The sequence below is a fragment of the Malus domestica genome, chromosome 17 (genome assembly GCF_042453785.1).
Source record: "Malus domestica chromosome 17, GDT2T_hap1".
Taxonomy (NCBI): Eukaryota; Viridiplantae; Streptophyta; class Magnoliopsida; order Rosales; family Rosaceae; genus Malus; species Malus domestica.
In genome coordinates, this window is record NC_091677.1 from 24109334 (window position 1) to 24121794 (window position 12461).

Sequence of the window (12461 nt, forward strand, 5' to 3'; positions counted from 1 at the left end):
GAGGGCTGGAGGGCTGGCTTATTTTTTTTTTTAATGTTTTCTATTGCTGTCGGTTAAAACCGACAGCATTAAACAGGTTTTAATTTTTTTTTAATAGTTCTACTATTAGTGTCGGTTATAACCGACACTAATAGTTTGAATGTTTTTTAATACAACGGCTAGTAGCCGTTGTATTATTAGGCCTTTTTTTTTTTTTTTTAAACTTTTTATTTTCCCTTTTTTTTTCCTTTTCATATTAATCAAATTTTGTTTCATATTTTTTTTCAATTCTATTTTACAAAATTTGTTTCAATTTTTTTTTAAATTCTATTTTTTTCCTATAACTTCTATTTTACAAAATTTGATTCATATTTTATTTCCTATAACTTCTATTTCACAAAATTTGTTTCATAATTTTTTTCAATTCTATTTTTTTCCTAGGCCATTTATACAACATTAAATTAAATTAAGTAACATGAAACAACATTAAACAATATGAAATAACATTAAATAACATTAACCAACATACAAATTATACAACATAAAAAAACATTTAACAACATGAAACTTAAACAACATTTTTAAAAACATTTAACAACATAAAACTTAAAAGCCTACTCCATGCTTCTTTTGGCCCAAAGATGTGCAACAAGATCCTGTTGTAGGTACGTATTTGTGGCACGAGAACGTATCATTCTATAGCGCCTCATATACTCATTTATAGAGATACTACCAGTTCTTGGATTGAAAGGCAAATTAGGCCCATCATATATTTTTGCTAGAGCCCTTCTTGACCTATTTGGATCTTCTTGGTCATCATCGGACTCTCCATCAATATACCCATCTCGCTCATCCTCCACTATCATATTGTGTAATATGATGCAAGACATCATGATGGAGTTCAAATTTTCTCGACTCCACCCTCTTGCCGATTCGCTGATAATCTTCCACCGTGCTTGTAGAATACCAAAAGCTCTCTCAACATCTTTCCGGTATGCCTCTTGGTGTAAGGTAAACAACTTTTCTGCATCATTCCTAGGGTTTGGAATTGCTTGGACAAGTGTTGCCCACTTTGGGTAGATGCCATCTGCCAAGTAATACCCCATATTGTATTCACGGCCGTTGATGTAGTAGTCAAGTTGAGGTGCTTTACCTTCCGTCAAGTTATTGAAGAGGGGTGAACGCCCAAGAACTGTAATGTCATTTTGGGATCCAGGGACTCCAAAGAAAGCATGCCAGATCCATGTGTCATATGAGGCAACTGCCTTTAACACAACAGTTGGCTTTCTCGACCTTCCGCTAAAGCTTCCTTGCCATCCAGTGGGACAGTTCTTCCACTCCCAATGCATGCAGTCTAATGACCCTATCATGCCCGGAAACCCACGGTCTTCAGCTTTGTGAAGGAGCCGATTCAGATCTTCTTGATTTGGCTCTCGGAGGTACTCGTCTTTGTAAACCTGAACAATTGTGTTACAAAATTCTTCAAGAGTATCAAGGCATGTAGACTCAGACATACCATGGGTTTCATCCATCGAATCAGCTGAGGAGCCATATGCCATCATTCGGAGTGCAACAGTAACCTTCTGATGAGGTGAGAAACCAGGGCGGCCTGCTCTGTCCCGCTTCTGTCGAAAGTATGGATTGACCTGCTAGACATCACGAAGTAAACGCTCGAAGACATGATGCCTCATCCGGAAGCGACGTCTGAAATCCTCTTCTGTGTACACCGAGTCGGGGTTGAAGTAGTTGTTCATCAGATTGGCAAACGCCATCGCTCTGTTTCGTGGTTTGTAAGAGCGACCAGCAATAGAGCCACCCCATTGAGGTTGTTCCTCAGTTGGCTGACACACCATGGCCGCAGCCATGGCTGCTGCCATGTTTTGTGTGTTGCGCCTTACTTCAGCTTCTTCATCAGACTCCTCATCTTCTCGTCTCATTTGCGCCCATTTTGCTTCCAATTTGGAATTGGATGAGGACCCCCAATTGGAATTGGATGAAGATCCAAAGTTGGAATTCATTGCAAACTTGAATTGAAAGAGATTGAATTGCAAGAGATTGAATTGAAATAGATTGAATTTAAAGTTGTGTGAATTATAGCCCAATATCCACCCTATTTATAGCAAAAAAAATTCAAATCCAACGGCTAGCTGACGTCAGCATGATGTCAGCTACCAACGGCTAGCTGACATCATGTTGACGTCACCTAGCCGTTAGATTTGAATTTAAATTGTAGTTTTTAAATAATAAATTATGTTTGGCCCTATGGCCCTTTGGCCCTCGGTTGGAGACGGTTTTTTGTGACAGGGCTAAAACGAGCCATCTAGCCCTCTGGCCCTCGGTTGGAGACGGAGGCAAATATGGCCCTGTACTGTTCATTAAAATATTAATATCTTGGAGAATCTTGGAGGGCCAGAGGGCTAAAACGAGCCCTCTGGCCAGCCATCGGTTGGAGATGGCCTTAGTGGCGAGGATGTTGAAGCTGGACAACTGAAGTGTGGCGATGTTCTGGGCCATCTTAGGCCATCTCTAACCGAGGGCTGGCCAGAGGGCTCATTTTAGCCCTCTGGCCCTCCAAGATTCCCCAAGATATTAATATTTTAATGAACAGTACAAGGCCATATTTGCCTCCGTCTCTAACCGAGGGCCAAAGGGCCAGAGGGCTCGTTTTAGCCCTGTCACAAAAAACCGTCTCCAACCGAGGGCCAAAGGGCCATAGGGCCAAACATAATTTATTGTTTAAAAACTACAACTAAAATGTTGTTTAAGTTTCATGTTGTATAATTTTTATGTTGGTTAATGTTATTTAATGTTGTTTCATATTGTTTAATGTTGTTTCATGTTACTTAATTTAATTTAATGTTGAATAATGGCTTAGGAAGTTATAGGAAAAAAATAGAATTTAAAAAAAATATGAAACAAATTTTGTCAAATAGAAGTTATAGGAAAAAAAATGGAATTTAAAAAAAAATATGAAACAAATTTTGTGAAATAGAAGTTATAGGAAAAAAATGGAATTTAAAAAAAAATATGAAATAAATTTTGTGAAATAGAAGTTATAGGAAAAAAATGGAATTTAAAAAAAAATATGAAATAAATTTTGTGAAATAGAAGTTATAGGAAAAAAAAATATGAAACAAATTTTGTGAAATAGAAGTTATAGGAAAAAAATGTAATTTAAAAAAAAATATGAACCAAATTTTGTGAAATAGAAGTTATAGGAAAAAATAGAAGTTATATGAAAATTTTTGTAAATAAAAAAAATAATAATAATGTAAAAAAAAATAATCAAATCAAATGCAACGGCTAGTAGCCGTTTCATTTGATTTTTTTTTAAAAAAATCCTGTCGGTTATAATCGACAAGAATACACCATTATTTAGTATATTAAATAATAGCATGTATTCCTGTCGGTTATAACTGACAGGAATAACAAAACTATAAAAAAATAAATAGCCAGCCCGGGGCTGGCTGGTTGGCCGAAAGCAGCCAGCCATTTGGCCATTTGGCCCTTTGAAATTCCGTGGGGCCCTCCCAGATTCTCGAGCCATTTGACCTAACCCTCGGTTGGAGACGGTTTTAGGGCTATTTTCGGCCTTCTGGACCTTTCGGTTGGAGATGGCCTTAGACTCTTGGGTAGCAATATGAGCTTTTTGGGTGGCGATCTGGGCAGATTGTGTTGCAATGTGCTTATGTTGGACTGCCACTTGCAACTCGAGTTCCGCTACTTTCTTCGTCAATGATGCGACATGTCCCGAGGTAGAAGAGGAAGCGAAGTCTCCCGTTTCACGATGGTAGGCATTTCCCATACCCTGATACACCTTCCCCGGCCTAGGACCGAGTCTCTAGTCGAGGGTGTCCATTATGATACGGAGAACCGCATCCTCAAGGGAGGGGGGCACCTCCTCCATCAAGGTGTCAGTGGGAAGCTGGGAAGGCACTTTTTTAAAGACAGCCTGGCTCATCTCCATCATAGTAGCCTATAATTATAGAAGCAAGTTAATTAATATTTATATAACATTTATTTAAAATGAATAAGAATTTTAAATTTAAAAATTACAAAAACTTACTTGGAGCCCCTCTGTGAACTTATCCCCGGGCCGCGCATATACACTTCCTTGAACATGTCAATCTCCGGAAACTTCGACCTCGCCTGTATTAAAAATAATAAAAATAAGTTATTAGTTGTGTAATTTAGAGTAAGAGTAATAATTGTTTTTTGGAAAAAATATGGTTACCTGAAGTTGCTCCTCCATCCTATATGAAAAGCGTCAAAAGCCGGAGTGGTGGAGAAGCTTCTTCTTCAACCTATTTATTGCATTGGCCTTGGCTCTTTTCTGTTAAAAAGAAATGAACCGCATTAGTGCCGGTATTAATTATAAAGTATTAAAATAAATTAATAAACAAAATTGAAGTATTAATAAAATATTATTAGTCTATAATAATGTATATAATTCACTTACCAAGTACTTTTTCATCCTGAAAATGGGTGCAGAGCTAGGCCCAATTTTCAGGGCACTTCACCAACTCCAAGGGGCACCCATGTGCTAGAGCGTCAACCGGATCGTTGAATCTCTCGAAATACTTGTGGAGGTCGTTCTTCCACTAAGTGAACTAGCCGGTGAAAAGTTCTTGGATGTACTTGGCTTGATTGGCATGAAAGTCCTCAAGGTCATAGTGATGCTACAAATACGAAACAAATGAATCAAAGTTAACAGTTATTAAATTTCATTACTTTACGTACAAAATAATGAAAAAAAAAAACTTTACTAACCGATAACAAAGTCCTTGGTCTCCGGTGGGACAAGTCTCTAAGACTCCCACTACATGGGGTAGTGGTGATGCACAATGGAGCCAATGTCGTGGACTAAACGGTTGTGTTGCTCCTTTGTTGTTGCCGCCCGATGTCGAGCATCCCACGAAATCTTTATACGTTCGTGGGTGGTGCGGGTGAGCTGTAACATGCCCATGAGTATGCATGGACCCTTAGTTTTTTTACGACCTGCAAAATGAAATAAGTTAGTGTTAAAACGATTTAAATAATCTACGAAAAATACGACAGAACTTCCCCTAAAAATACAACATTTCCCATAACCTACAAACAAATAAACAACACAACCAACACAAGTACACAACAATTCACATATAGAGGAACCCAATAAAAGTATATTATATTTATTAAATTAAAATTTGGAGAAAATAATGTATTACCTATGTCGACTCCCTCTCCTATTGCGGTGGAAGCTGATGCAAACTCATCACCCTCATCGATAGGTCGGGGCTGTCGATGAAAACATCTAGCGCTCAGTAATGGATGAGTCATTGAAGAAGTCAATGACTTAGGCATTGCCAACATCGTGGCCTGGGATGGATGTACGACAGCCTACGACGTTGGGGCTAGTGCTGGTGGAGTGGTAATGGTAGTAGTAGTCATTACTATGTTTAACATTTAGTGCGACGCACACAAATTGGTCGTGCAAAGCTTATCCCCATCTCACAAACGTCTGAGCGATGAAAAATTCGTCTTGCAGAATCCATCACACAAAGATTGTGAAGAAAGACTTTGCATGACAAATAAACACATTGGTCGCGAAGAAAAAGGCGCGACAGTTCCGCCTTCGTCACACCAAATTTTTAGGAACGAATATATTCATCGCACAAAATGCCAGGATACATACATAGGACGACTAATCTTCGTCTCTAAAAAAATTGCGGGATGATGTGTTATTCTTGCGCGATGAAAACAGATTAGTCGCAAAAAATTATGCAAGGCAAAGGTATTCGTCGCGCAAAAAAAAAAATTATTTTTTTTTTGTTTTAATTTTGTAATAAAATAATAAAATAAAATTGCAATAAAAAAAAGTAATGAAGAGAAAACTAATTTATTTAAAATAAAAATAAAATGTATGTACAAGGAAAAATTTTAAAAAGTAAGGGAGTAAATAACTAAGAAAAGAAGGTGGAATAATCTACTAGGTCATCGTTCACAGGAGGCTAGAAAGCTTAGGGTAAGAAGACCTTAGGTTTGAGGATGGGTTTAGAGGTCGAAGGGGCGAAGTTCTGGGCATGCTTGGGTTGAAAGGGCTTAGACGTCGACGGGGTATGAATATCTGGGAGACGAATGCCAGATTCACTGAAGGCCTTTACGATCAGTGACATCTAGGTCTTATACGAGGCAAGCTCAGTCCTAAGGTCGGCCACCTTTGTTGTCAAAGTTATCACCTCGCCCTTCGACTGCAAGGATGAAGAGGCTCTAGGTTCCCGCCGTTGGGTATTCCCCATCCCTTTACAATACATCCTCGGCCTCCGCCCAATAGTTTGATCCAAGATGTCTGTAAGGATCTGAAACCCCGCATCCTCGGGGTGATCCATATACTTGATCAGAGTCTCAGGAGGAAGCTGGGCAGCAAACTCCTGAAGAACCGATTGCCCCTTCTCCATCATCGTGGCTTGTGTAATATAACATGAAATATTAATAATAACAATGAAATAATAACCATGATACTTGAATGCATAAGATAGTAATTACAATTGAAGAATACTTACATGGAGGGACTCAGCAACTCATCCTCGGTCGAACATAAATGTATCCAAAGACATCAATCTTTGGGAATTTTGAACCCCCTGAATAGAACAAGATAAGAAAAATGTTAGTACGAAAAAGGAATTAATATTATCGACGTATTAAAAATTTAATATGAAAAACTTTATTATTACCTACCGCCGCGCCTCTATCCTATATAAGAAAGGCCTCGAACCCAAATCGTGGATGTAATACCCTAAAAATTTAAATATATGAAATAGAATATTCATAATTATGAATATGTGGAGAAAAATCGGAAATAAATCGATTTATGGTTATGAAAATTTAATTGAGGAATTTTAAAATTTTGTTATCGGAAATTATTATAATTTACATATTGGTATTATTGAGATTTTATATTATTTTTCAAGAATTTATATTAATTTATTGAATTGAGTTTTAAATTAAACTAGTTACAAAGTTTGAAGTTTGGACGTTAATTATCAAAAATCTGTAGACCCTTCGAGGTCACAATTTATATTTTTTGAATAAAGCTCGATCTCACAAACGCGTAGGCGTAAACCGTTTGTGAAATAGAGTTATAACGAAGAAGTTATTAACGTTTAAAGCCAATGATATTTTGGTAATTTTAACCTTTTTTAGAAGGCTTTAGATTTTCTGGAGCCATGTGATATGCCACGTGTGTGGCTGGGATGAAAGGAAAAGAAAAGAAGAGTGAGAGATGGACGGCTGGGATGAGAAGGAGAGAAGAGAAAGGAGAGAAAAATGAGAGAAAAAAGGAGAGAGGGGACCGGCCAATCAGGAAGAGAGGAAATGAGGGGAAATGAGGGAGAAGAGAAAGAGGGAACCAAATCCTGCCATATCTCCCGATTCTGGCCATCGTTGACGACGAGACCGGTGCCAAAATGATCCTTACCTTGAACCCAGTCGTTCCCTCTACCCATTTCACCAAAAAATATAGGAAAATTGGCCTTGAATTTGGGAGAAACCGCACGGTGGGTGCTGGGGTTCTTGTCATTGATCCTCTTATTTCTGAAAAAAATTCCTTCAATCACCACTAACTATAGCATCCTCTTGAGGCCAGGAACAAAGCACAAACAAGTGTGGGGCAACAGAGTTATTTTGAAGTCAAATCAAGAACATCCAAATCAAGGGTTTTCATCGGTTCAAGGTCGAGGTGTTTCCCCAGCCGAATTGGTCTTCGGCCCAGGTATGAAAGTTGTTCCTCTCATTCAACTTTACTTACCTATAAAATTGGGTCATTTTTAGAGTTAGTCGGAAAATTGGGTTTCCGTTCGCCGGAAACTGTCACCCACGGCGGTGCGTGACTAGTTTGCCGATGCTGCCATTTTGTACAAATTTGGATATTCTAAATACGAATTTGGTACCCATTGGATGTGTTTCAATCATTAGAACTAATGTTGGATATTTCGTTTATTGGGAATATAATCGAAAATGGATTAAGATTGAATGGTGAACTACGAAAGGCTTGATCCCATTCAAGGGTACGTAGGCAATCTAACAGGGGTTATATGCAACCTTAAATAATTGAGACAAATCTTTTGTTGAGAAATTGAACTAAGAAAAGGAATTTGGTGAATAATTTGAGATTTAACCTTATGTTTTGGTAAATCAATGTTGATCATAAATTTTGTGAGGGAAAAAGAAATTGAGGTAGAGAATTGTGATTAATGGTAGCTGATTAAACAAGAATTTAGTTTGGGCCTATCACCGATATTATTTTCCGAAATAAATATTTTGGGGCGGGGCTTTACAGTGGAGAAAAGTCTTCTTCTCCTGATTGATCTTGTTGGCTTTCGTCTTCTTCTGTTATACACAAAATAAACGTATTAGCTGTAATTTAAATGAAATATAAAAAAATCAATAAACATTAGTAAGAAATGTATCATACTTTTAGACTTAATATAAAAAAATGTACCACATAGTCGAGCTCCTAAAAATGACTGCAGTGTCACACCAAATTTTCTTCCCAGTTCTTAAACTTCTTCGGACAATCTTTATCAAGAGCGACCTGCGGATCATCAAATGTTTGAAAATATTGGTGCAGGTCACTTTTCCACTGCTTGTACCATTCAGCGAAGAGTCTATTGACATACGCCAACATATTGTCGTTGATGTCGTCGAAATTGTAGTTTGTTTGCAATGTAACAAATTAATTACATGCATTAATTAATATAAATATATAAACTTTAAAGGAAAAGCAATAAAAAGTCAGGATACGTACCGACAAATAATCGCGTACCTTCATCCTCACCTTGTCTGCCATCGCCTTCCAAGACTTCCATCACATAGGGTAATAGGTCTGAACGACGTGACCAATGTCGTGGCCCAAAACGCTATGCTGCTCTGCCGTTGATGCAACCCGATGCTGGTCATCGTTTCCGATCGTGATACGTTCGTTGGTCACCCGAGTAACCTTCCCCGTCTTCAACTGGCAACAAGGTCCCCGGGTATTTTTCTTTGCTGAAAAAATTAAAAAAAGTCAAAGAAACACTACAAATTATACCGAAATTTAGGCATAACCTCCCCTAAAGTTATAACATTTCCCAAACCTTGGACATTGTAATGAATAATATATGATATCCAACAACAATTAATCATAACAGTTGAATACTTCAGTAGTGGATGCCAAGTGAAATATTACATAGTAGAACTTGGGAATTTAAGTAGCAAATTCAAATGCTATTATGAATTGCTTCAATACTTGAAGACTAACGGCCTAACGCCTACTATGATCATTTAGATGAGAATCCTTTATATAAAGGACATGCAGAGAAAACTAAATGATCAACTTTACTCCTTTTCCTTCTGCTTACCTAAGTAACAAACATTTTCAAAGACACGTTGTTCCCTACAAAGAACTAATGACCACCCTCCCAGCATCATTAGGCAATCCAATATCACATAGAACAATCTATATGAAGAAATCACTAAGGCACTATAGAACGAATCAGTTATCAGCATTTATCACATGTTTGTTTCTTAACATTTCTTTGGGCTACTCAAATAGGTCACATCAGTCAAAAAGAGCTTTTTACTTAAGGATTTGGATCATTTCCTGAGCAGAGGGTCTGAATCCTCCTGATCAGATAATAAGGGATGTAGGATTCGAACCCCCTGTTCAGGAGATGATCTAAATCCTTTACGTACCTCACTAAATGAACATTTTCAAAAATAATTTTTCCATACGAAGAACTAATGATCACCCTACCGCCATAAATTTGCCTAAATTTCCGCCATGGGGAGAGGAGGGAAGGAGAGAGAGAGAGAGAGAGAGAGAGAGAGAGAGAGCACAACAACATGGATTAAGAAATCTATCTTAAACTTAATATATGAATAATAACAATCACAAGGAAATAACTAAATTCACAAAAGTATGTAACAATTTGATTAAACTTAATATGTGAATGACTAAATTCACAAGGAAATAAAGGGAGTTATTTAACTTTAACTTGTTGTGACCTCGAGGCATCAGTAATGGATGCCGATGTCGTGTCAGGCATGAGGGGGTGGCGATGACCACACCTAGTGCTAACAGGTAGCACTATTGAAGAGGCTGATGACATTGGCACCTGGGAGGCCCAGGAACCAACTGGATTAACCAGCCCTAGGTCCATTTCTGCTAAAGCAGTAATGGTTGTAGTAGGAGGCGGGGGAATCGAACAGGGTGCAATCGTCACCGTCATACAACTTTTAATAAGTTGTGACATATGCACAATTAGAAAAAAATTCAAACCATATATATGGTATTGCGTGAGAGATGGGCTGCAATGCCATGTCTCTTGAAATTGAAGAAGCATGGCTGCAGTGCCATGTATTGTCTCTTGGATTGAAGAAGCACGGCTGCAGTTCCGTAGCATAATAAGGGATATGTCCCTTGGATCATTCAATCAGAAGGTTACGCCTTTTTGGTGAAAGGCACATATATGAAAAGGCAGCAGGCTTTCATCCATTCGGTAGGAATGAAAGGATGCTAGAAAGATCTATATGATCTTCACACATTTTCAGTTGAATGAAGTGACTTTTCTATGCACACTTTGAACTAAGTTCAACAGGCACCATATAATCTATATATAGCCCATCTTGGTTGCATATTCATATATACAATTCTTCAAACAATAGTTTCTTATCCTCTTTCTCTCTATCAAAATCATACAGTTTCCTTTTAGAAGATTTTAAGGGAATTTCAGTTCTTGCTAAACTAAAATTCCAAACTTTGTTGTATCCTGGAAGTGATTTGCTTTAGATCCGTTATAGCAAACTCATATTGGAGTGGGGGCAAATATCACTCTAAGGAAAACGTATTAACGTGCCTCAAAGTCATTTTTTTCTGTCTAATTCTCAACTTTATTTTTACAATCTTAAAGTGATATTCGCAATGGAGAAGATGTCTGAAACTATGGCTTTATCTGCAATGAACGACGGTGCTTTTTGGAACCTTGACAAGTTTGATGGAACCAATTTCATGCGCTGGAAGGACAATATACGCTGGATGTTGATGGCCCTGAACATTTCTTATGTTCTTGATCCAAATTTGCAGCCAATTCCTGAACCTCATGATGCAGATACTGAACAAATTATTGCCAACAGAAAGAAGAGTGAAGACGATGAATTGATGTGCAGAGGACATATCCTGAATACTTTGCTGAATTGGCTCTACAATTTATTTTCTACAACTCATCTCCAAGGGAAATATGGAATGCTCTTGAAGAGAAGTATACATCGGAGAAAAAAAGGTACCAAAAAATTTATCATGTTTAAGTTCTATGAATTCACTATGACTGATGGCAAATCCATTGTGGACCAAGTTCAAGATTTATTACTTTTGATCACAAAGCTTCGTGAAGTCAAAATAATTGTTCCGGATGCATTACAAGTAGGGGCTATCATGTCAAAATTACCCCCTGATTGGAACAAGTATAGAAAGCAGCTTTTGCATATGGCAGAAGATATAAGTCTCCAAGATCTCTTGAAGGGGATCCAAATTGAAGAGGAAACTCGAAAATGAGAAAAATATTTTTCCTCACAAGACTTCACTAAGATCAATTATGTTGAAAGGAGCAATAGTAAGTTCAAAAAGAACTTGAAAGCAAATAACCTAGGAAAGTTCAAAAAGACATCTTTTGGCACCAACAGTGGCAAGAAAAATGCAACTTGCCACCATTGTGGAAAGAAATACCACTTTATTCGTGATTGCAGGTTCAAGAAAAATGGGGACGCCAAATTAAACAAAGCAAATATGGTAAAGGAAACTCATACTGAATATATAATTGCTATGGTGTCTGAAATGCAAATTGGCATGATCACTGGATTGAACATGGCTGCAACCGTTAAATCTTCTTACTAGTGGCTTGATTTTAGTGCTACCATACATGTTTGCAATGATAGAGCACAGTTCAAGATCTACAAAGCCGAAGAGGATGGTCAAGAAGTACTAATGGGCAATCACAATGGTGCTAAGGTTCTTGGAAAAGGGACTATTGAACTACAATTCACTTTTGGAAAAACAATGACTCTGACAAATGTTTTTCATGTCCCAGACATTAAGAAGAATCTTGTATCTACAAATCTACTATGTAAAAATGGTATTAAAGTGGTGTTGGAAGCCGACAAATTTATACTGTCAAAGAATGGTGTATTTGTTGGCAAGGGTTATTCCTTTGATGTAATGTTCAAACTCAGTATCAATAAAGTGAATTTTTCTGTTTATTTTGATGACTCTTCTTCTACTTTATGGCATTCTCGTTTAGCACATTTGAATTATAGATCTTTAAAATATTTGTCTAAACATGGTTTAATTTCTTGTAAAGATGTTGCATTTAAAAATTGTGAAATCTGCACACAAGCTAAAATTACAAAGAAACCTTTTCAAAAAGTAGAAAGAAATACTGAAATATTAGATTTAGTTCATTCTGATATAT

General features: G+C 37.4%; 1 protein-coding gene across 1 annotated transcript; it reads left to right on the forward strand.

Moving 5' to 3' along the window:
• The first annotated feature begins 10918 nt into the window (after window positions 1–10918).
• On the forward strand, window positions 10919–11548 carry LOC139193423 (uncharacterized). Its single transcript, XM_070816435.1, has one exon. It carries the CDS (start codon window positions 10919–10921, stop codon window positions 11546–11548), a length of 630 nt encoding a protein of 209 aa, XP_070672536.1.
• The last annotated feature ends 913 nt before the right edge of the window (window positions 11549–12461 follow it).

What these genes read in the sequence shown, in the direction of transcription:
- LOC139193423 (XM_070816435.1), top strand. Translation starts at nt 10,919, where the DNA reads ATGGAGAAGATGTCTGAAACTATGGCTTTATCTGCAATGAACGACGGT.